The 26378-nt window shown below is 41.3% G+C and overlaps 1 protein-coding gene across 2 annotated transcripts in view; it reads right to left on the reverse strand.

Moving 5' to 3' along the window:
• Positions 1 to 26378, reverse strand: part of arhgap35a (Rho GTPase activating protein 35a) — a 155277-nt gene that overhangs the window by 57101 nt on the left and 71798 nt on the right. For both annotated transcript variants that reach the window (XM_061878628.1, XM_061878627.1), the window contains one exon: positions 13111 to 16957. In XM_061878628.1, coding sequence (XP_061734612.1) covers positions 13111 to 16845 — 3735 coding nt within the window. In that variant the 5' untranslated portion in view covers positions 16846 to 16957. The remainder of the gene's footprint in view (positions 1 to 13110; positions 16958 to 26378) is intronic.

The following is a 26378-nucleotide window of genomic DNA, read 5'->3' on the forward strand; positions in this document are numbered from 1 at the left end:
TACGCATGTATTGAAACAGATGGTCGGAGTATGGAGGCAGATAGCGAAAACGAAATTGAAGAAGAAATTGAAGCTATTGAGCGAATAGCTATTGACGCTATTCGGCCATAGCATGGGTGTACCTAATGAAGTGGCCCATAGCATGGCTGCCTTATTAGCATCGCCGGTAAAATGTGCGGACCAAACGATCAGGACTTTCGCATCTTGTGACACTGGAGCAACTTAAATCCGTCGATTGGTAAGTGTTTGTTTCGCATTAAATGTGGGTATCTAGTTTCGAATGTACATACAGCTAGTGTAAATAGCATGTTAGCATCGATTAGCGTAGCATGTTAGCATCAATTAGCTGGCAGTCATGCCGTGACCAAATATGTCTGATTAGCACATAAGTCAACAACATCGACAAAACTCACCTTTGTGATTTCATTGACTTAATCGTTGCAAATGCATCTGCAGGTTATCCATACATCTCGGTGCCATGTCTGTCTTAGCATTGCGGGTAAAATGTGCAGACCAAACGATCAGGACTTTCGCATCTTGTGACACTGGAGCAAATTAAATCCGTCGATTGGTAAGTGTTTGTTTCACGTTAAATGTGGGTATCTAGTTTCAAATGTACATACAGCTGGTGTAAATAGCATGTTAGCATCGATTAGCGTAGCATGTTAGCATCGATTAGCTGGCAGTCATGCCGTGACCAAATATGTCTGATTAGCACATAAGTCAACAACATCGACAAAACTCACCTTTGTGATTTCGTTGACTTAATTGTTGCAAATGTATCTGCAGGTTATCCATACATCTCTGTGCCATGTCTGTCTTAGCTTTGCGGGTAAAATGTGCAGACACTCTGGCACATTCAATGGGGGTCTGGCGGCAGACACTTTCGCATTTTCGGGCCAGTGGTGCAACTTGAATCCCTCCCTGTTAGTGTTGTTACACCCTCCGACAACACACCGACGAGGCATGATGTCTCCAAGGTTCCAAAAAATAGTCAAAAAAACGGAAAATAACAGAGCTGAGACCCGGTGTTTGCAATGTGTGGAAAGTGAAAAGGGCGGCTGTATTACCTCGGCGACGTCATATTCTGACGTCATCGCCTCCAGAGCGATAAACAGAAAGGCGTTTAATTTGCCAAAATTCACCCATTTAGAGTTCGGAAATCGGTTAAAAAAATACATGTTTTTTTTTCTGCAACATCAAGGTATATATTGACGCTTGCGTAGGCCTGGTGATAATGTTCCCCTTTAACAGATGGACAAGGTCATAAGTTTTTTTTGTACATTTTACAATTTTTTAAATGAATAAAAAAGAGGGATCCAGGAAAAAAAGGGCAGTTTTTGCTTGAGAGAAACTTTTTGGTGTAGCAGTATCTACTTAATTACTTCAAATCATTAGCATGAATTGATTAACGTGGACCCCGACTTAAACAAGTTGAAAAACTTATTCGGGTGTTACCATTTAGTGGTCAATTATACGGAATATGTACTGTACTGTGCAATCTACTAATAAAGTTTCAATCAATCAATTCACTAATTACAAATTATTTATTATTCAAAAAAGTACAAAACTCAAAACCAGTGAAGTTTTCCTTTTCAACTTATATTCAATTGAATAGACTGCAAAGACAAGATATTTAATATTCGAACTGAGAAACATGTTTTTTTTGCAAATAAATCATGAATTTAGAATTTAATGGCAGCAACACATTGCAAAAAAGTTGGCACAGGTGGACTGAGCCCATAAATACAATGGTTTGCAAAATGGGTTGTGGTATGGCAGTCAAAAGAAAATTTTCTTCCTCCGTACATTCTAACATCCTGGGTTGAGTTTGTAAATCATTCACTTTGTGTCATTTGGATGATTGCTCAACAGTATGGTCATCCACAGCTAATACAGATCTTGTAAAATTACAGATTGCTCAAAACAGGGCTGCTAGGCCTGCTCTATTAGAAACTAGTATTGATCAAATGCATTCTAGCCTCTCATGGCTGACTATTAAGCAAATGATTTCTTCAGGTTTGGCCACATTTTTCTGTTGTGTTACCAACTCAAAATTGTTCTTATTTATGTTCGATCAGATCGACTATTGTATTGATGCACAGAATTACAATACAACATATGCTATTAACGTTCATCTTGTCGTACCTAATTCAAAGGCAAACCCAATAAAATAAACAGTAAATCATTGGAATGATATACCACTTGATATTCGTCTAATAATCGTGAAATCAGCCTATGGTTCATACTACTGTCACTACTCAACTGCCAAAGAACTGTAGATACCTTAATATGTGTTGCTTCCTATACTGTTTATACCAGTGGTTCTCAACCTTTTTTCAGTGATGTACCCCATGTGAACATTGTTTACATTCAAATACCCCCTAATCAGAGCAAAGCGTTTTTTGTTGAAAAAAAGAGATAAAGAAATAAAATACAGCACTATGTCATCAGTTTCTGATTTATTAAATTGTATAACAGTGCAAAATATTGCTCATTTGTAGCGGTCTTTCTTGAACTACCGTATTTCCTTGAATAGCCGCCGGGCATGTAATATGCGCATGCCTTGAATTGCAGCCGGGTAAAACGTACTCCCAGAAATAATAAGCGCATGCTTACTTTTACCGCCAGGTCAAATTCGTGACGTCACCCCACCGTCATTTTCAAATCGGTGGGGGAGGTTTTTGTTTGCTTTTTCTGTGTGTAAACCAGGAGTCTTGTTCCACAGCCATACAGATCACACTGATGGTTGTGATATAAAACACCCTCCCGCTCCTACCAATACGCGCCACACTCCGCAAACCCACATTAAACGACAAACACACTTCTGGAGAACATATGTCCTGTAACACACCACAAACGCAACACAACACCTACCCACAGTGCAATGCATCCACGACTCCTGGCTAAACCGTCCATACACCCGCTGGCACTAAACCCTGGCCACCTCCACCCCGACCCCTTCCGTGCGTTGGTTGAGGTGGGCAGGGTTGGGGGCATGTGTATAATAGCCAAGAGTCACGGATGCAGGCATTATGGGTAATCCCCATGCTGTGTTTATAATGTGCCACACAGCTAATGCTCTCCAGAAATGTGCTTGGTGTGGGTTCACAGAGTGTGGCGCATATTAGTAAGAATTTTAAAGTTGTTTATATCACAACCATCAGTGTAGAAGGTATGGTTGTTGACCAAGTATGCATTGCAATCTCGTACAAGAAGCAGTAAAATGCACGCGTCCGGCCGGCACGCAGCCAGCAATGTCATGTTCTAGAGCAGTGGTCCCCAACCACCGGGCCGCGAACGCAGAATAATGATTTATTATTATTATTACTTTTATCACACTCAATTTTATACTGCATGCCATTGGTAAGCGCAGGGGTGAGAAGAGGTTTTGAAATGATTAGCGCCTGCTTACTTTTACCTCATGCTTTGAATAAGCACAGGAGTGAGAAAAGGTTTTAAATTAATTAGCGCCCCGGCGGCTATTCAAGGAAATACGGTATTTGGAAAAAAATATATAAAAATAACTAAAAAATGAAGAAAAATAAACAAGTGATTCAACTATAAATAAATATTTCTACACATAGAAGTAATCATCAACTTAAAGTGCCCTCTTTGGGGATTGTAATAGAGATCCATCTGGATTCATGAACTTAATTCTAAACATTTCTTCACAAAAAAAGACATCTTTAACATCAATATTTATGGAACATGTCCACCAAAAATGTATCTGTCAACACTGAATATTTCATTGTTGCATTTCTTTTCACAGTTTATGAACTTACATTCATATTTTGTTGAAGTATTATTCAATAAATATATTTATAAAGGATTTTTGAATTGTTGCTATTTTTAGAATATTTAAAAAAAACATTTTCTTATTCCATTGGCAGATAATTTTGCTTAGTTCAAGTAAAATACCCCTCATTTTTGTTTTTCCTTGTTTTTGAACATTGACTTTCTGCAGTGTAGATGAGACTAAACCAATTGAATCACGCTGTTCAGTACCATGGCCATTGAATGGCCAGCCTTAGGTTTTTAAGGACATCCTGCAAAAAGCACTAGTCAAAGATTCTATATAAGTTGCCTGCTCTTTTTTTAAGAATGTGCTATAAAAGCCTCTCTTTACCAAATGCATAACTGAAAATTTCCTTTAAACTGAGGCTCTCTGCTTTGGGGTAATCACTAATGATAAGCGTGGTACTAATAACTCGCATCTAAAAAAACTGCTCGCAAAGAAACCTACAGTAGATGTAAAATGTGTGACATGGTACTTTATTGATCTTTTTCTTCCACCAATGACAGGGTCACATAGTACTAGGTTCAGGGGAAAGGTCAGAGCGACTGGAGCCTGCAAAGCATGCTTATGTAGGTCATAGACTACTGGGCCACTGTATTGATAGCAAATTCAGTGAACAACCTTAACAGTTCTCAAGCTGTCGTTGCACATAGCAGGCATGTTACAGACCAAAGAAAGATGTGAAGTGATAAAAGACGCGGACGCCTTTCCAGTAGACCTCGCTGCTGAATGTGTGTAAACCTGTTTCACACTACTACCCAGCATAGTATTTGTCACACAAGCGCAACGTACACACAGGCCTTTCTGTACCATGCCGTGCAAGAGAATGAACAGCATACCAGGACTGATAAACAGTTTAAGGTCAGAAACGTCATCACGGGGGAGGGGCAAGCTAGAGAGCGGAGTAAAAGGGAAAAAACTCCACCATTCAAGTGTAAATCAGTATGCGCAACAGCTTTATTAACCACAAATTTAGCTGACTAATGACTAGGGGTCTAAAGGCAAACCAACATAACGTTTCGATAATTTTAAGGTCAAGGTTCAGTTAATTTTTTATACAGTAGGGCAGGGGTCATCAACGTGGTGCCCGCGGGCACCAGGTAGCCCGTAAGGACCGGATGAGTCGCCCGCTGGCCTGTTCTAAAAATAGCTCATATAGCGGCACTTACCAGTGAGCTGCCTCTATTTTTTTAATTGTATTTATTTACTAGCAAGCTGGTCTCGTTTTGCTCAACATTTTTAATTCTAAGAGAGACAAAACTCAAATGGAATTTGAAAATCCAAGAAAATATCTTAAAGACTTGGTCTTCACTTGTTGAAAATAAATTAATTAATTTTTTTACTTTGCTTCTTATAACTTTCAGAAAGACAATTTTAGAGAAAAAAATACAACCTTAAAAATGATTTTAGGATTTTTAAACACATATACCTTTTTACCTTTTAAATTCCTTCTTCTTTCCAGACAATTTAAATCAATGTTCAAGTAAATGTGTTTTTTTTATTGTAAAGAATAATAAATACATGAATTTAATTCTTCATTTTAGCTTCTGTTTTTTAACAAAGAATATTTGTGAAATATTTCTTCAAACTTATTATGATTAAAATTCAAAAAAATATTCTGTCAAATCTAGAAAATCTTTAGAATCAAATTTAAATCTTATTTCAAAGTCTTTTGAGTTTCTTTTAAAATTTTTGTTCTGGAAAATCTAGAAGAAATAATGATTTGTCTTTGTTAGAAATATAACTTGGTCCAATTTGTTATATATTCTAACAAAATGCAGATTAGATTTTAACCTATTTAAAACATATCAAAATTAAAAAATTAATATTTATCAGGAAAAATTACTCATGATGTTCCATAAATTCTGTTTTGAATTTTTTCCAAAAGATTCGAATTAGCTAGTTTTCCCCTTCTTTTTTTCGGTTGAATTTTGAATTTTAAAGAGTCGAAATTGAAGATAAACTATGTTTCAAAATGTAATTTTCATTTTTTTCCTGTTTTCTCCTCTTTTAACCCGTTCAATTAAGTTTTTTTTCATCATTTATTCTCTACAAAAAAACTTACGCAAAAGGAAAAAGAATGTACGACGGAATGAGAGAAAGAAATACTCTTTTATATATATACACACACATATATATATATATATATATATATATATATATATATATATATATATATATATATATATTAAAGGTTAATTGAGCAAATTGGTTATTTCTGGCAATTTATTTAAGTGTGTATCAAACTGGTAGCCCTTCACATTACTCAGTACCCAAGAAGTAGCTCTTGGTTTCAAAAAGGTTGGTGACCCCTGCAGCAGGGTAACAAAATGCACAATAAAAACTGCTAAGTTTTATCATTATTCTTATTTTTGATCAATCCAAAAATCTTACGTCGGTCTGTTATTGTTTAAAAACTCAGGAACTAAGTAACTGGACATTGGAAGACTTTAAGGCAGGCCTGCGCAATTATTTTGACTAGGGGGTCAAATTTAGAGAAAAAAATGTGTCTGGGGGCCAGTATATCTATGTATGTATGTATACACAAAAACTGCTGTACTGTATGTGAGTTTGGTTCCTATTTATAAGAACACCAATACAAAAACTCACAATAATGTCTGATTGAATGCTAAAACGTTATGACAAACCGCCTTGAAACACTGAATTGAATTTAAATTTTTTTCACTGAATAAGACACCCAGAATGTACATGAAAACGAAGAATGTGGTATTTACAATATTGACTATGAACAATAAAACACTGAATATTGACAACAAAAGAACGTCAACCCCCCTCCCACCTCCATCCACACATTTTACAATTAAGGGAAAGGCAACAAACAGTGAAATATGAACGTGAACGGTAAAAAAACCCCACCTACGACCTGATATATCTGCTGTATTACTAAGATTTACAACTTTGTTGTAAAAATCTCCTTCCGTGTCTATCCCTGACACCCACATTTTCAGGCTCTGGAAACACTCTGTGGAAACACTCCCCACCCACACTGCGTGGTGCCTCGTCTGAGCTGCTGTGACTTACATTACCATAGTAACTAATTAGATGACCATAGTAACTAATTAGATGACCATAGTAACTAATTAGATGACCATAGTAACTAGTATATCATACAAAAGCACAGCTTCCAACCATTGAAAGACTTAGTATTAGGGGTGTAACGGTACGTGTATTTGTATTGAACCGTTTCGGTACGGGGGTTTGATTTCGGCACGCGGGCGTACCTAACGAGTTTGCAAGTCTTCACAAGCTGCTCTGCTTTCTGCCTCTGTCTCAGCAGCAAGCATTTGTACCGCCCACACAACCATCTGATTGGTTATATACAAAGCCAATCAGCAGTGCGTATTCAGAGCGATGTAACAGCCAATCAGCAGTGCGTATTCAGAGCGATGTAACAGCCAATCAGCAGTGCGTGTTCAGAGGGCATGGAGTCAATGCTTCAGCGTCGAGCAGATATTCGTTTAGCAAGGGAGCAGCGGACTCTCCCCAAATTATACTAAACACTTCCAAGTCAACTACTTTCTAAACATCACTATGAGCCTGTTGACTTTCTAGAAACTTAAACTGCAGCTCTGCTCGCTCGCAGTTCTGGCTTGAGGTGAAGGTTAATTAGCTTTTAGCGTAACGTTAGCTCATTTTGCTGTGTGTGTGTGTTAGTGTGTGCGCATGCGTGTGTTTGTGTGCGCGTGTGTGTGTATGTGTGTGTGTGGGTGTGTGTGTGTGTGTGTGTGTGTCAGGGGCAGCAAAGCCCTGTCGTTCTGTTATTTCACATGAACTAACATGAACTCCATGGTGTTCAGGGATGAATAGTCTCTCCTATTGCTATTGTACTATTTTTTCAGCTATAGTTACATTAATCATTAGTAATGTAGCAGCCTAGTTTTGAATGGCAGGGTCCATGCTATCACATGTTGATACAAATATAACATTTACATAATAAAAGTCAACTACAGGCTTCCCAATTGCTGTAATAAATTAAGCCTGATGAGTTGACTTGAAACTGTTTAATGTTGCACTTTTTATGTGTTGAAGAAAGGTTTTGTCATTTTATTTAATCAAAGCAACAACTTGATGCAGTTTAATGTGGATTAACGTGGGCGGAATTATTATAGTGTTCCCAATGTTAAAAGGATAAAGCCATTGTTTACAAATTTGGTAAATAAATAACCAAAACATTTTTATTTTGTTGTTTTCTTACTGTACCGAAAATGAACCGAACCGTGACCTCTAAATCGAGGTACGTACCGAACCGAAATTTTTGTGTACCGTTACACCCCTACTTAGTATAGTTGAAGAATTACGGTCATTAGAAAACATCACTGCACATCATAATGGCAGCTACACTTTCCGCCTTAAACATCTAGAATAATTATTTGGGAATGTCCGGCGGGCCAGATTGAAAAGCTTAATGGGCCGCATGTGGCCCCCTGGCCTTAATTTGCCCAGATCTGCTTTAAGGGCAAAATCCAAATTATATAAATAAGAGGCAATAGTAGGAACATTTTGAATATTTAACTGATATTGTTACAACACCATCCTGTGTTTTGTCGGTGTATAATGGTGATCAAAAATGTTGCCAGTCAATGATGTTCAAAATTTGAAGTATCAGTATGATCAATGCTGCTCCTCTAACTACTTGGTATTGGATAAATACCCTCATTTGTAATATCATCCAAAACTAATGTGAAGTAGGTAGGGGTGTAAAGGTACATAAAAATTTCGGTTCGGTAAGTACATCGGTTCAGAGGTCACGGTTCGGTTCATTTTCTGTACAGTAAGAAAACAACAAAATATACATTTTTTGGTAATTTATTTACCAGATTTGCAAAATTTTCCACCCAAAATATTTTTCTTTGTGGAATATTTGATGTGAAGTAATGGGAACCTTGGATAGGTCAATAATTCATCATAACATTGCTTTTGATTCAATGTTATGTTTTGAGCAATGACAGTTTGAATAATAAAAAAAAATTGTTTCATTAGTCAACGTTGCAACTTTTTCTAAATTATATTTAGCCTTCTTGAGGGTGCATGGGAGTTTGCCCAACCAGTCTACATGTGTTTTGTGGACTTGGAGAAGGCATTCGACCGTGTACCTCGGGAAGTCCTGTGGGGAGTGCTCAGAGAGTATGGGGTATCGGACTGTCTTATTGTGGCGGTCCGATCCCTGTACGATCAGTGCCAGAGCTTGGTCCGCATTGCCGGCAGTAAGTCGGACACATTTCCAGTGAGGGTTGGACTCCGCCAAGGCTGTCCTTTGTCACCGATTCTGTTCATAACTTTTATGGACAGAATTTCTAGGCGCAGTCAAGGCGTTGAGGGGTTCCGGTTTGGTGACCGCAGGATTAGGTCTCTGCTTTTTGCAGATGATGTGGTCCTGATGGCTTCATCTGACCGGGATCTTCAGCTCTCACTGGATCGGTTCGCAGCCGAGTGTGAAGCGACTGGAATGAGAATCAGCACCTCCAAGTCAGAGTCCACGGTTCTCGCCCGGAAAAGGGTGGAATGCCATCTCCGGGTTGGGGAGGAGACCCTGCCCCAAGTGGAGGAGTTCAAGTACCTAGGAGTCTTGTTCACGAGTGAGGGAAGAGTGGATCGTGAGATCGACAGGCGGATCGGTGCGGCGTCTTCAGTAATGCGGACGTTGTACCGATCCGTTGTGGTGAAGAAGGAGCTGAGCCGGAAGGCAAAGCTCTCAATTTACCGGTCGATCTACGTTCCCATCCTCACCTATGGTCATGAGCTTTGGGTCATGACCGAAAGGATAAGATCACGGGTACAAGCGGCCGAAATGAGTTTCCTCCGCCGTGTGGCGGGGCTCTCCCTTAGAGATAGGGTGAGAAGCTCTGCCATCCGGGAGGAACTCAAAAGTAAAGCCGCTGCTCCTTCACATCGAGAGGAGCCAGATGAGGTGGTTCGGGCATCTGGTCAGGATGCCACCCGAACGCCTCCCTAGTGAGGTGTTTAGGGCACGTCCAACCGGTAGGAGGCCACGGGGAAGACCCAGGACACGTTGGGAAGACTATGTCTCCCGGCTGGCCTGGGAACGCCTCGGGATCCCCCGGGAAGAGCTAGACGAAGTGGCTGGGGAGAGGGAAGTCTGGGTTTCCCTGCTTAGACTGTTGCCCCCACGACCCGACCTCGGATAAGCGGAAGATGATGGATGGATGGATGGATTTAGCCTTTAAGCTTTTTTATTTCACTTTTGTTTATGTTTTTGTTTATTTCAATAGTATTTTTAGACTATGCCGTGGGCCTTTAAAACATTAGCTGTGGGCCGCAAATGGCCTCCGGGGCACACGTTTGACACCCCTGGTATAAATAATAAAAAAATAAAATCTGATAAATCTATGGGTAAAAAGCAGAGCCTGGCAACGCATGCGCGTTTATCATAACTCTCTCGCTCTCTCTGTCTCTGCCTCTCCCTCACGAATGCTGCTGCATGCACAAATTGTCTTTTTTTTAACCCCTTCTTAACCCTGAACATACATTGAAAATACACGCAACCCTAACTTAAAATGCCGGACCGTTGAGGCATTTAAGAAACTCCACCCGGACAGCTCCGCAAAAGGGTACATGTCCGGTGAAAAGAGGAGGTATGGTCAGTCTATCGTAGCCTGGTTGCTGCTAGCATGCTGTGAGTTGTGCCTCGGTGTGTAATGTTTACACAACGTGCAGTGCGCTACTTAATATGTCCGTGTGGAAACTCGTTCGGTTGGAAAGTCTTCCAGCTCTGGCTTTTACATGTTGTCCTAGCCTGGTCGCTGCTAGCATATGTACTCGTTCGGTACATCTCCGAACCGAACCGAAGGGAATTATAATTTAAGAGGAGAACTACTTTTTAAGATCCAATATTGTAGAACAACGCAGAAACGAATGAGTATAACAATAGCAGGGGTTAAAATATGGAACTGTTTAAAGGATGAAATAAAACACAGCACCAACATCCATCCATCCATTTTCTACCGCTTATTCCCCTTTTTGGTCGCGGGGGGCGCTGGCACCTATTTCAGCTACAATCGGGCGGAAGGCGGGGTACACCCTGGACAAGTCGCCACCTCATCGCAGGGCCAACACAGATAGACAGACAACATTCACACTCACATTCACACACTAGGGCCAACATAAACCAGTTTAAAAAGCTTTTTAAATCATTTATCATTAGTAAATATAAGAAAGAAGAGCAAACATTGTTTTAGAAAGACAATAATATATAATATGTATATAAATACAATTTATGATTTCATAATTATACATATAGGTTATATTAAAATGTATATATTACCACTTTATATGGAATTTAGGTTATATTAAAATGTATATATTACCACTTTATATGGAATTTAAATAAATTGTGTATATATAATATATATATATATATATATAAGTGTACAAATGTATATGTTTGATTTAAATGTTATACTGTGTATATGAGACGTGTGCTACATTTATGTTGCTTATATATTGTTTAAAAAAAAAGTAATATAAGTGAAGCATGTTTTAGATTTTATATATTTTGAACCTTGTTCTTGTTGTGATGGGGTAGGTTTATATAAGCGTTGCTTCAAACTACACCCTTTCGGCTCAATCATTGCTCAAATGAGTGTTTTTTTTTTCTTTTCTTGTTGTTGTTCTTTGTTTTATGTGAAGATTGCCGAAATAAAATACATTGATTGATTGATTGATTGATTGAAACCCCCGTACCGAAACGGTTTTATACAAATACACGTACTGTTACACCCCTACAAGTAAGCCAAACAATAGAAAAATAAGTGCTTAGTAAATTTTAACAGCAGTGTACATAGAACCACGTTGCATCCGAAAGCAAGCAGATATTAACAAAAATGAGCAAGTAGATTAACGATAGTTTTGAAAAAATGATATCGCCAGAAATGTTATCGCATATGTCAGCAGTCAAATTAGGAGACTTTGAAACCCATATTTGAAATGGTCCTATTATCATTTTCGCATCAAATAATATATTGTAATATATATTGTTATAACAATACATATTATTGTGATGTATATTGTTATAACGAATATATGTACCATACAACATGTTCTATACCAAAACATTCAGACTACGAATACATGTACCGTAAAACCCATATTAATGACACATGCAGTTTTGCTTGTATGTTGTCTTAGTCTTTCTTCATTAACCAGCCTATTAAAATAGACAGCGATCCTTATAAAATATGTGGTGAAAAAAAAAACAAGTATCAGTGATTCTTTCTTGATCCATTTAGATTTTCTTTCATCTGCTATCAGGAGTGTAATGACTGAACTTTTAAATACAGCCTCCGATAATGAGCTCAGTTCGAGGGCTCCCACAGAGCGGTCAGGGACAACATAGCAAACATCCTTTTAGGGGTGATCCTTTAAAGTCTTTTTTTTTCCTCTGCGCAAAAGCTTCCCGAAAGCAGAGATTGCACTAATTAGTCTTCTTCAACTTCAGCAATAAGTTATCCACCAAAGGATGCATGCAGGTGTTGATTCTCAGCCAAAACCTAATTAAAACTGCAAGTGCAAAACATTGTGTAATGTTGCATGAGTCATTAGCTACAACTTGTAAAAACAAAACAAAACAAAACATTTGATAAGACACGTCCATGGGGAAATGTGTAATAAAATAAATGTAAAACAATTTACTTTATCTGGGAGAGGATTCATCCCTTAAATCTAGTTCTAATGCTAGGGTTCATTAGTAAATGCACACAATAATCCATTTAAAAATAACTGTGTCCCCTAGGTTTGCAATGACTGTAGTGTGCCTGCTCCTCAATAATTACATATAATAATAAATGATAAATGGGTTGTACTTGTATAGCGCTTTTCTACCTTCAAGGTACTCAAAGCGCTTTGACACTACTTCCACATTTACCCATTCAGACACACATTCACACACTGATGGAGGGAGCTGCCATGCAAGGCGCCAACCAGCACCCATCAGGAGCAAGGGTGAAGTGTCTTGCTCAGGACACAACGGACGTGACGAGGTTGGTACTAGGTGGGAATTGAACCAGGGACGCCCGGGTTGCGCACGGCCACTCTCCCACTGCGCCACGCAGTCAGATTTTTAAAAATAAAATCAGTAGAAATACTCCAAATATTACTAGGAATTAAAAACACTTTACAACGCTCTGTCAAATAACGTTTCATAAAATCAGTGTGATCCTTCTGCCATGCGCAATACGTAGATCAGAGGATGTGTGGCCCCTAATATACTAGTAGGGGATTTTTCAGTCTAGTACACATACATGACAGTTATGAGATGATGCATAAACACTGACCTTTGTATTTCTGCGCAAGCTCTTCAGGATACTTCTCCTTTTGGGGTCCTCGTTTTCCTCAATGGAGTTGTCCTTCTGGGCTCCTCCATCATCCTGGCTAGCCTTGGGTGGCCCCCCCATCTCATCGTCGCTGCCTATTGAAAAACTTGTCCTAAAACTGCTGAATTTTCCAAGACGTTTGGATCTGTCCCTGTAAAGTCTAGGTTTTACTCCAATGGCCGACAACTTTCTTCTCCGTTCCAGCGAGCTGCTATCCGCCTCACTGTCGGACCCGTTCCCCCCGGCGCTCCCGTTGGCGTGACCTTTGTAGGCGTTGCGGATGGTAATTATCTTGCCCTGTGTGCTGTCATGAGGGACGGAGTAAATACTCTCCTCCTCTGTATGTCGAGGTTTGCTGACAGCATCCATAGGCTCGGCGTAGTCAGAGGGATCGTAGCCACCGTCGCTGCCTGGAGCCCAGGTGACAGCTTGGGGCAAAGAGCGGCGGGTGGTGCCAACTTGCTGGTCCATGTAAGGGCCTAGATTGACCTTTCGGACAGGTTTCGGTTTCACTTGCGGAGGCACCTTGTTGTTTAACTTGCTTTCAAATGTGCTGAGTTCAGAAATAACGGAAAATGTGTCACTTGAATCTAAATCTGTTAGCTTTAAGCTTCCAAGATGGGAACACAGACTTCCATCTTCCCTTAAAGTAGGATAAGAAGGTGGTGATGGGTCAATGTCGTCTTCGGAGTCCATAAGATTCACTGGACTTGGCGAGCCACAACGGGGGCTGGTGCTTTCATTGGTACAGGCTTCAGCCACGTTATCATACATGTGTGTTGCCTCAATAATAGTGCGCTTCTCCACTATTTCCTTGAGAAACGTTTGGAAAAGGTCGATCTTATGAAGTCCGCCTACAACTCCTCCATGCCCGCATATTACTGTGTTAAACCTTGCCTCAATTTCATGAGCAAGTTCCTCTCCCTGACTGACCTGTTCCTTTGCTGACTCGGAGTCTGAAAGCTCCATCTGGCTTTCCCCAACTGCAAGCAACTGAACTGGAATGATGTCTTGAACCTCACACAGAAAAGCACACAAAGTTTCCAAGGAGGCTTTCCTGCGAGCAGAGTACACTGCAATGTAGCCGTGGACCAGTCGAGTCTTGCGGAGAGAGAATGAGGAATGGAAGGAAAGCAAAGACAACTCAATTGTCTGTCTCTGACCACCGATACTTAGATCCAGTAGGACAGAGGTTCCACTGTTGAGGCTGGTAGCGGGGCGACAATGCTGGGGCAGCAAGAAGGGAGCAAGGAGCTGGTCTAGATCATACGTGTCTCCACACATGAGGCACATGACAATCTTCAAGTCTGATTCTAGAACTGGCTGGGACTGAGAGTCTCTGAGGGTGGACAATGAAGAGGGTAAAGGAGGTGAGCCGCTTCTTAGGCTTCTACGGGACTCTAAAAGGCCTTTCAACATCTGGTTGAGCTGCCTCTCATTGACATTGCGCCCATAGCCCATGCCTGGCGAGGCTGGGTCCAGGTAACAACACTGCAGCTTTGCAGCCACAAGCAACCCTTGATGAATAAGAGTCTGGGCAGTTTCCCCCCCAATGTCCCCTATAGAACCCACCCCACGCTTAGTCACAAGGAGGAGAAAAAGTGGCAGTTGGGCTAAAACATTTTCTCTGTCCCTTCTACCTATTGTTGACTCTCTAAGCTTTTCTAAACTCTCAACCACATATGAGAGTGATTCCTTTGAGTTATACAAACACAGGCAACCATGAGGTGCAAAGGTTGGTGTGTGGAAGGAATTGACTGGCAAGCGTACATTGCCCTCAATGGGCCGAAGGGCTAATTCATATATTTTTCCATCGAGCACGTACCTATCGTCACTGGTACACAATGCCCTTATCTCATTTGCCATTTCTCTGGCAAGCCCGTCTTTACCAAGTATGACCAGATTGATCCTTTCTGCCCTACCCCCATCCAGTCTTAAACTATCTGGTGATGCATAGCGAGTGGGAAATCTGGAAGCCAGGATCTGCTCAATTTTAGAGTCCACACAATGAGGACTGTTGGGACAGGTGTCCTTTGTTGGGTGGTAAACAAAGTGGATATGCTTCAATACTAAAGCATCCCTTTCTGCCTGTAGCTTTTGTAAGGCTTTGAACCTTTGTTCCTCACCTAAAACTTCCTGAATCGCTCCCATTTTTTCTTTACTTGGCTTTGCATCCACCTCTAGCTCATAAAAAAGTTCAGAGTATTCAAGTAGCAGCTCCTGAAAGTCCTCTTTGGCTCGGTCGATAATCTCCTTCTGGTGCTTATTGTAGATATCCAGATACTCTGCTTCGTCCAGCCACTGGTAAAAGTCTTCATTCATTATGAAGCTGCGAGCCTCCTCCCAGGGTTTTCCTGGAGTAATGAACGGCGAGACACTCAGCTTCTCCTTGAATTCCCATCTCATTTCTGCTCGTTTTCGGTCTTCCCTTAGCTGGTCCAGGTGAGTTTTGTAGATATCCTCAGCTGTGCGAGTTTCAAGGAGGTCCTGGGGAATGCGGTCATCCTCCATGTTGTCAATGTGCGGCGTGGTCTCCCACGGTGTGTCGTCTAAAACAACAAACCACTGGGAGAAGTCTCTCTTAGTTTCCAGTACTTTCTGAACTCCAGACCAGCTCAAATGATCAATCTCATCCAATTGCGGTAATAGTACAGAGAGGGCCTGTGGTAAAGTACTTAGATAGGCCTTCCTCCGTTTCTCTATATGCTCTTGCTTTAGTCTGTGCACGTGCTGTTGGAAGAGCTTCTTGGCTTTAGCTGTCCCCTCAAGGAAGACATAGTCCTTGTATTCTGGTGCGGACTGCATACGGTGACTGACAGAGGGCCAAGTCTCATTGTGGTTCCTTACAATGCGGTTGACAAGCCTCTCATAGCGGTCTTTTGCTGAGGCAATCTGTTGACTCTGCTGTCTTAGTGCCTCAAAGTAAGTGATTATTTTGGCCTTCCCTCGACTTTTGTCAATTAGTTGAAGAAGTGTAAGAAAGGCTAAGTCAACATTGACATTTGAGCGTGCTGACGTTTCTACCACCTGCAGGTTTTTCTTCGCTAGAGCAAATGTGTGGGAGTCTTTAATGTAGCGCTCAACTCCTTCATCACATTTGGTAAGAACCAGTACCACAGGTTTCTTTGTTTTAGCAAGTTGGTTGTACAGATTTGTAATAAACTTCATCTGATCCTCAAAGCTGCGGTTCATGCCCCTGCTCACATCCACACAGAGTAAAAAGCCATCCACCATGAGCTTGCCCTCGGGCATCTGTTTCTGCTCAAAGTCTTGCTCCAGCCCCAACTGGTCTGTGCAAAAGTACATCAACTTCTCAGCTGACGCTAGTTTGGTGGAGGCAGCTCTCTTGATGTATGGCTGCAGCGCCGTGCTCCGGTGAGGCAGGAATGTTTGGTCATCAATGAATTCTGTCTGTTCCACCACATTCATTCGACACTCTGGTCCCTCTTCCACAGTCCTACCAGCCTCTCCCCAGAAGAGGAAGTGGTCATTGTTCACTACACGTCCTCCAAAGTCACTAGTGCTGAGAACAGAAGTGTGGTCCAGGTAGAAGTCATCAGCGCTTGGCCGAACAAAGCGATTGCACAAGCAGGACTTTCCCACTCCGCATTGGCCCTTGTCTTTCTCTGTACCGGACAGCCCAACCACGACCAGGTTGTAGATGGGCGCCCGGACATCTTGCTTTTTGGCCATCATTATCGCTGGCGGAGGCTCATCCTGCCATGCTTGCCTCAAGCTCTAGAGAGAGAAGGAGGCTGCCGAGGACTCAGGGTTCCCATGCAAGAGGTTCGCACTATCGGGTTTGACCCTGCGAGACAAAAAGAGAGAATAAATGTAGAATTACACATTTTATACAAAACACATTAAAATGAGAAGTGATGTTTTTCACTGTATTCGGTTTCGCTAACCGTGTTTAATTTGTGACACCACTACTTCAATAAATGTTTCCTTGAAAGACTGAGGCCAGTAGCAAAGCTGCAGGAATGCAGCAAATTACTTATCCCCACTTGCCAATGGATTCAACACTGCCAGGGTTGTACTGCAAACACTGGTGCCGCCTTCATTTATTCCTGCTACATTTTGGCTTCCGAAATGATATGCTGTATTATAATAATCTCGTTTATCCTTACCAGCGGCCAAACATGAAAGTTATATGGGCTTGCCACTGTCACAGAAAACAAACACAAAATTTACATAAAAATACACAGTCAGTCACCACACTCACACAACGTTAAAGAGAGGCACATCAAACTTTTCTTGCCCCAAATGAAAGACATGCATAACAAATAGATGAACGGAAGTAAGAGTTTCAATGTACTAATTGGCCAACGAGGGAAAGCCATCTGCTTTTTTAAAAGCATGCACTGCCTGTTTGCCGACTTGTCGCAAAACATGTTTTGAAACTTTACCCAAATTACTCCAGAGTTTCCCCCAGATTGCTATTATATTTGTGGCGGTAGGGCCGTGGAGGGGGCTGGTCAATATGACTGTCATATATAGGGCATCATGAGAATTTTGGAGGGCAATGAAGGCTATATTTTCTTTAAAAAGGATAAATACATGTTTTATGTACATCTAACAACAAAACTGAATTATGTAATGTATACCTATAAACAAAGCTGTGTTATTGGTTAGTAGAAATAACAGAAGGACAACCGGTAGAAAATAGATAGGTTTCTTCTATTATATTGTTCTTCTCTATTTTTTAATTGTTGGTGCTTATTGTAAAAGGTAACACAAGTTACATTAAATTCTGCCCTCCCTGAATGTTGGAATTTAGTTTGCCAAATATGTGAACTGTCTTTTGAATTAGCACACTAAGGAAAGTACATTATTTATACACATGCAGTGCACGTACATTAAACGATTAACACAGTTTGGAATAAACTGAGTGACCAGATATCTACATCTCTAGATTGATTGTTGTAAACTATACTTTATCACATTGTATAATTGTACATGTCCATTAAAGATTTGATTAATTCATGATGGCTCAGGTGTGATTCACTACAATAGGGGCCCACAGCACACTGGATTCCAGTTAATTGAAATACCACGACACTGGATATTGTTCAGATAAGTTAAATTCAAGGAATTGCACACAAAGCAACACTGGAGGTGACTATGATGCGTTACGCCGGCGGACAGAGGGGGATGGAGGGGGTCTTAAACGACCATTGTGTGTGTGTGTGTGGACAAGGATAAGGTTAGGTTGGATTTACCCCGGATAACCTTAGCCTGGGTCTAGTGTAGAAGTGTTTAGAGTAGAAGGGGCCTTTTAGAGTTAGGGCCCTGAGGCCGGTCAACTGGTGTGCTTGTCCAATACACATCCCACGTCTCAGTGCAAGGACAGAGAGAGGTAAATGCTCGTCTATTACTGTAAATTAGGAGAATAATCAGAAAAAGAACGCAATAAGCAGGAAAGAGTGAAAGGCAATTTAGAGGTAAGAGGCAGAAGGTGGGAAGTCAGCACACAGGGAGAGGATGGGGGTCTGGAGAAGAATGGTTTTGAGAGGAAGGGTAGAGGGGTCAGTGGCCGGGGCCATGTGAGCAGCACTCTGGAATCCCCTCAGGAAAGAAGGGGAAGGGCGTGGTAAAGCCTGGATGAGTTAAGGGTCAAAGTCTGACACTGAAAACATCACTCTATCTCTGTAAATGACTTTTGTGGCACCCCCTACGGACTGTGCTCAAAACGCTTTGGAAGATATATGTGATACAGATAACCTCAAATTTGTATTATCATGAGACAAAGAGTCCAAAGACATTAATTGAAAAGAAAAAAAAATTACAATAAATGGGCAAAAACTATTCAAAAACTTCCGGTTCGGCTACAATAGACTCTAATTGCAGCTTTAATAAGCAGCCCTACTAATGTAGCATCATTTGAAAAGTCACCTGCTAGAGAATGAAGAGTGCTTGAAACTCCGCATGTCAACATCTTCGTTCGGTGCCACACCAACAAAATGCCGAGGCAACCATTTCCACATCCACACCGTATGAAAAAATTAGTCAACAACAGAAGGAGATAACGTCCGCAGGAACCTACCACATAGGGAAGGACATACTATTTGATTTCCTATTATGCAGCATATTTTTATTTGACACTTATTGAAATATCTTGTGTGACATCATGCACAAAAGTGAACTTTGTTTGTTTTAAATCATTCTGTACAAAATGTACACTTTAATTTAGTGTTGTTTTGATATGTCATCTTAGTGACATCATGCACAAAAGTGCACTAATAGCTTGTTTTAAATTGTTTCTGACAATCTTGCACTTTCTGTTTCGGAAATGACATGCTTAATAACTGTTTAATAAATACAGTTTTGGTCAATTGACTTAATTGTGAATTCCCTCTCTGCATGAAAGTTTAAAATGTGCGTATATTAATGCAGTATGAACAAGGATGTATTAATGTAGACACATATAATCGTCATACTGCTGTGATTACATGCATCAAATGTTCATTCAAGGCTAAGGCAAAATATCGAGATATACTGTATATCGTGACAAGGCCAAAAAATATCGAGATATTAAAAAAAGGCGATATCGTTCAGCCCTAAGTGGAGCCTTACTGTACTTTTAAGCGCTTTCTATCAGGCGGACATGTGCAGTGGTTGTGTACTCATTCGTTCAATTGCATTGTGTTTTGCCCTACTGTTCCGCTCAGGACTCGAACCCACGTCGCTGGCGTGAGAAGCAAACATGTCCGTTCTATCAACAGGATAGCCAGAACTACTCTTGAAATTGTCAGGGAGTGAGGTTTACCTATGTACACATGGCACAGCTATACTGGCGAGCCTCCACTACACTCACCCCTCTAAACCCAACTCTCATCCGGGTCACGGCACCATTGTAGTGATTGTGTACTCACTGTTTGGCCACGTTGTGTTTTTCCCTACAGCTGCGCCCGGGGGCTCAAACCCTGGTTGACGACGTGAAAAGCGAGCGTGCCGACTATTGTGCTAAAAGCCCGGGCTATCAACTCGACAGCCAGCACTACTCTTGTAGTTGTCAGAGATGTTTATCAACCTACGGATGACACAGTCATACTTGCTGTACTCTGTTTCGCTTGTTTTGTTAGCATGAAAAATTGCCAAATTTCCTAGAGGCAGTCCGACTGAGTCCGCATTGATTAAGTGCTTGTTTCCCCGCATAATGCTTGAGCCAGTGCTGAGTCTGCATGTAACAAAGATCGAAATATGGTTAGATTTTTTTATTTTTATTGAATTAATATCTAATTTGTCTGGTGTCTATAAAAGTACTCCCTACAGTACATAACACATACAGCTAAAAGCATTTAAGTCCCATCTTAAAACTCATTTGTATACTCTAGCCCAGTGGTTCTCAAATGGGGGTACTTGAAGGTATGACAAGGGGTACGTGAGATTTTTTTTAAATATTGTAAAAATAGCAACAATTCAAAAATCCTTTATGAATATATTTATTGAATAATACTTCAACAAAATATGAATGTAAGTTCATAAACTGTGAAAAGAAATGCAACAATGCAATTTTCAGTGTTGACAGCTAGATTTTTTGTGGACATGTTCTATAAATATTGATGTTAAAGATTTCTTTTTTTGGGAAGAAATGTTTAGAATTAAGTTGATGAATCCAGATGGATCTCTATTACAATCCCCAAAGAGGGCACTTTAAGTTGATGATTACTTCTATGTATAGAAATCTTTATTTAAAATCGAATCACTTGTTTATTTTTCAACAAGTTTTTAGTTATTTTTATATCTTTTTTTCCAAATAGTTCAAGAAAGACCACTACAAATGAGCAATATTTTGCACTGTAATACAATTTAATAAATCAGAAACTGATGACATAGTGCTGTATTTTACTTCTTTATCTCTTTTTCCATCCATTTTCTCCATCCATTTTCTACCGCTTATTCCCTTTTGGGGTCGCGGGGGGCGCTGGCGCCTATCTCAGCTACAATCGGGCGGAAGGCGGGGTACACCCTGGACAAGTCGCCACCTCATCGCAGGGCCAACACAGATAGACAGACAACATTCACACTCACATTCACACACTAGAGCCTTTTCTCAAACAAAAATGCTTTGCTCTGATTAGGGGGTACTTGAATTAAAAAAATGTTCACAGGGGGTAAATCACTGATAAAAGGTTGAGAACCACTGCTCTAGCCTTTAAATAGACCCCCTTCTTAGACCAGTTGATCTGCCATTTCTTTTTGATTTCTGCTCTGCCCCCGTCTCTCTTGTGGAAGGTGGGGCACAGGTCCGGTGGCCATGGATGAAGTGCTGGCTGTCCAGAGTCGGAACCCCCGGTTAGGGACATCTCTGCGCTGCTGACCCGTCACCGCTCGGGATGGTCTCCTGCTGTCTCCACTATGGACTGGACTCTCACTATTATGTTAGATCCAATATGGACTGGACTTACACAATATTAAGCTAGACCCACATCTGCGGTCCTTTCCAAGGTTTCTCATAATCATTCACATCCCACTGGGTTGTGAGTTTTTCCTTGCCCTTATGTGGGATCTGAACCAAGGATATCGTTGTGGCTTGTGCAGCCCTTTGAGACACTTGTGATTTATAGCCCTAAATCATGTGTCTCAAAGGGCTGCACAAGCCACAATGACAAATACACATTGATTGAGCTACGTAAAAAGGTTCAGACACTATTTAACCTAATAGTGTAAAAATCAGGACCATATTTTTTATTTCCTGAGCACATTCTACTCACCAATTCAAATCGTCAAAAACATGCATGTAACAAGAATACCACATTCTAGGTCACTCCCAGTCCAAAGGACGAGGCCAAGACTGGAAGAAAGTCAGCAGGGTGTGACGTTCACAAAAACATGAGGCTGTGTTCACAGTCTATAAGGAGGAATGTTGTTGGGGTTGTTGTATTTCTCTTATTACACAGCTAAGAAGAGTTAGGAGCAAAAGATTGAGAGAATCAAGTAACGCTTGAAAGAAAAAGGATCACTTCAACCTAATTCAGTGCAAAAACAATGAGGCACTTTAAAACCAACACAATTATTCAAGGAAACTAATTAATGTTGACTACTCAAGCAAAACATTGGTAGATTTTGTGAATACTGAATTCCGATTAATCCCTCAAATATCCTTTGGATGCTCCTCTAAATAAATAATTTCCATAATGACAAAAGCAGTTGATATTCTTGCTGATTGCACACATATTTTGTAATGAAAGGTGCTAGGCCTCACCAGCCTTCTGCCTGGAAATCGACAGGATCATGAAATAGTCATGAAGCAGTGCGACACAGATGATGGCAGTGGGGGGGAGATAGACAATCTTCCTCGCACTATCATTTGCTGCTTTCCCTCAATGCTGCATGATGTGTGTGAATGTTGTCTGTCTATCCGTGTTGGCCCTGCGATGAGTTGGCGACTTGTCCTGGGTGTACCCCTCCTTCCGCCCGATTGTAGCTGAGATAGGCGCCAGCGCCCCCCGCGACCCCAAAAGGGAATAAGCGGTAGAAAATGGATGGATGGGATGGATAGATGGGCTTCTGAAGCCATACAATTTGAAATGTGATTTTTCGGGGAACAAAAATCACTTCTGAAGTCACACACAAAAACCTCAGAATTTGTCAGCATATTGTCGCGCAATAAGTCAGCTAAGCCAGCATGAAAGAATGTCATTTTGCGTTTTCTCTGGCCTATTCTAAAAGGAGCAGCTTTTAACAACAAAAGAACCAAATATATGTACAGGAGGTTGAGGGGAACTACTGTCACTTGTTATTAAATCTGTGCCATTGGTGCAAATGCTCTATGCCTCTTACAGTTTCAATTCTTGTTTACACTTTTCTAGTGAAGGTAAATCATAACCTTATTAATCTTTTACAATTACATGTAGTGTTTTATGTATTTTCTTCATAACTGGTAAAGAGGTCATACATCCGGTAATGTATTGTTGGATGAACTGTATGTATGCATGTATGTATGTATGTGTATGTATGTAGAACAATGTGTCTTGATGTCCAAGACAAATTTCTGCACGGAGACAATCAAACTAAATAAAAATTGTTATTATTATTATTATTATATCCAGTCTATCCCATATCATGATTTTTTATTCTACATTTAAATCTAAAGATGTCCAATAATGGCTTTTTTGCCGATATCCGATATGCCGATATTGTCCAACTCTTAATTACCGATTCCGATATCAACCGATACCGATATATACAGTCGTGGAATTAACACAATATTATGCCTAATTTTGTTGTGATGCCCCGCTGGATGCATTAAACAATGTAATGAGGTTTTCAAAAAATAAATCAATTCAAGTTATGTAAAAAAAATGCCGACATTGCACTACCATAATTATAATTGAAGTCACAAAGTGCATTATTTTTTTTAACATGCCTCAAAACAGCATCTTGGAATTTGGGCCTGAGAGAGCATGAAGAGGTTGAAGTGGACGGGGTTGGGGGGAGGGGGTGTAGATTGTAGCGTCCCGGAAGAGTTAGTGCTGCAAGGGGTTCTGGGTATTTGTTCTTTTGTGTTTATAAATGATAAATGGGTTGTACTTGTATAGCGCTTTTCTACCTTCAAGGTACTCAAAGCGCTTTGACACTACTTCCACATTTACCCATTCACACACACATTCACACACTGATGGAGGGAGCTGCCATGCAAGGCGCCAACCAGCACCCATCAGGAGCAAGGGTGAAGTGTCTTGCTCAGGACACAACGGACGTGACGAGGTTGGTTCTAGGTGGGATTTGAACCAGTGACCCTCGGGTAGCGCACGGCCACTCTCCCACTGCGCCACGCCGTATGTTGTGTTATGGTGCGGATGTTCTCCCGAAATGTGTCATTCTTGTTTGGTGTGGGTTCACAGTGTGACACATATTTGTAACAGTGATAAAGTTGTTTATACGTCCACCCTCGGTGTGACCTGTATGGCTGTTGACCAAGTATGCCTTGCATTCACTTGTGCGTGTGAAAAGCCGTAGATATTTTGTGATTTGGGGCGGCATGTCGTAGTGGGTAGAGCGGCCGTGCCAGAAACCTGAGGGTTGCAGGTTCGCTTCCCAACTATTGACATCAAAGTCGCTGCCGTTGTGTCCTTGGACAGGACACTTCACCCTTTGCCCCCGGTGCCGCTCACACCGGTGAATGAATGGTGAATGAATGATTGGTGGTTGTCGGAAGGGCTGTAGGCGCAAACTGGCAGCCACGCTTCTGTCAGTCTAACCCAGGGCAGCTGTGGCTACAGATGTAGCTTACCACCACCAGTTGTGAATGAATGATGGGTTCCCACTTCTCTGTGAGCGCTTTGAGTATATAACAATAGAAAAGCGCGATATAAATCTAATCCATTATTATTATTATTATTGGGCCGGCACGCCTTTAAGATTTATTGGCGCTCTGTACTTCTCCCTATGTCCGTGTACACAAGGCGTTTTAAAAAGTCTTGAATTTTACTTTTTGAAACCGATTCCGATAATTTCCGATATTACATTTTAATGCATTTATCGGCCGATAATATCAGCAGACCGATATTGTTGGACATCTCTAATTACAACATTTCCTTGTGATCTACATAGCACGTAATGGTGGTTCTCCTATGTCCCCCCCTCCCTGGCTGTCCAGAGTCGAGACCCAGGATGGACCGCTCGTCGGGACCCAGGATGGACCACTCGCCTGTATCGGTTGGGGACATCTCTACGCTGCTGATCCGCTTGAGATGTTTTCCTGTGGACGGGACTCTCGCTGCTGTCTTGGATCCGCTTGAACTGAACTCTCACTGCTGTCTTGGAGCCACTATGGATTGAACTTTCACAGTATCATGTTAGACCCGCTCGACATCCATTGCTTTCGGTCCCCTAGAGGGGGGGGGGTTGCCCACATCTGAGGTCCTCTCCAAGGTTTCTCATAGTCAGCATTGTCACTGGCGTCCCACTGGATGTGAATTCTCCCTGCCCACTGGGTGTGAGTTTTCCTTGCCCTTTTGTGGGTTCTTCCAAGGATGTTGTAGTCGTAATGATTTGTGCAGTCCTTTGAGACATTTGTGATTTGGGGCTATATAAATAAACATTGATTGATTGATTGATTGATTCTTTGGTCCACACTTTGCACAGTTTTAGTTTCACAGATCATCTGCAAGCTGCTTTCTGACCGTCTCTTCAGAATGTGCAGCTTTATGGGCGGTCTAATTTTTGTGCAGAAGCCCTCCAACCAGGCCTTTAAGCCCCCTTCGGCTGAGTCTTCTCCCATCACCACGTTGTAGTTTTTAGTGCTTTCCTATAGAGTCTACTGACAGACATAAGAAAAAGGAATGGGACGTCATAACCTCATATTTGATCCTGACAGTAAACAACATGTATACATGTGTAGTCTAATGCTGTTGATTTAATATGTTTGGTACTGTAGTTTGTACAACTCGCAGTGTCAAAACCTTTTTCTTTTCATATACTGTATATTCCACACCCGCATACAAAAACATGTAAACATAGGGATGAAGAAGCCATCACACATCCATGTTCTGATCCACAAGTGTTATGAGTAGGATTACGGACACTTTGTGGATTAACTGTAGCTATTTGCGTTACTTTTCCATTTGCAGGTTCTTAAACACTGCTCTCTGTCCCTAAGCATTATCCGATCGCACGATAAAAGAGCCACGGGAATACAGGCTGCGGTCACGGGTAAGAAAATCCCCTCAATTCTGCCGTACCACAGAGCACATATGGACAAGAAGCACATTACTGACAGCCCTGCATTTGATACAGAACATATAGTTCGTAGGTTATCTGACGTTTTCTACTTATATTCCGCCCTCGCTCACTTCCACCTCTTCCGTCCGTCCCGCCTGGCAATGTGGCGATAGGGGGTCAGACGCCGATAGACCTCCTGAGGAGAACGGCAGACGGACAGACAGAGGGAGGAAGGATGCAGGATGAGGGTACAAAAAAGGATAAGCGGGACAAAGACTGTAAACAAACACACACACACACACACACAACTAAGAAAGCAGGAAAAAGACAGGAGGTAGGAGGGCAGAGGCGACCATGTTCACAGCAGAGGAGAGTGCAAGGTTCTATGTCAGATAAAGAGGGCTTCTGGAAATAATGAACAGCCTATTTGGAGAAGAGTAGGGATAAGAGGGGGCAGAAAAAAGTGTGTGTTACAGTGGTTTAACCTCTTCTACTACAGCTGATAGCACAGCTAAATATAATGTGCCGCTAGACTATGACAGCTGGAAACTACTGTCTTA

Source organism: Nerophis ophidion, linkage group LG18, assembly GCF_033978795.1.
Source record: "Nerophis ophidion isolate RoL-2023_Sa linkage group LG18, RoL_Noph_v1.0, whole genome shotgun sequence".
NCBI classification, from domain to species: domain Eukaryota; kingdom Metazoa; phylum Chordata; class Actinopteri; order Syngnathiformes; family Syngnathidae; genus Nerophis; species Nerophis ophidion.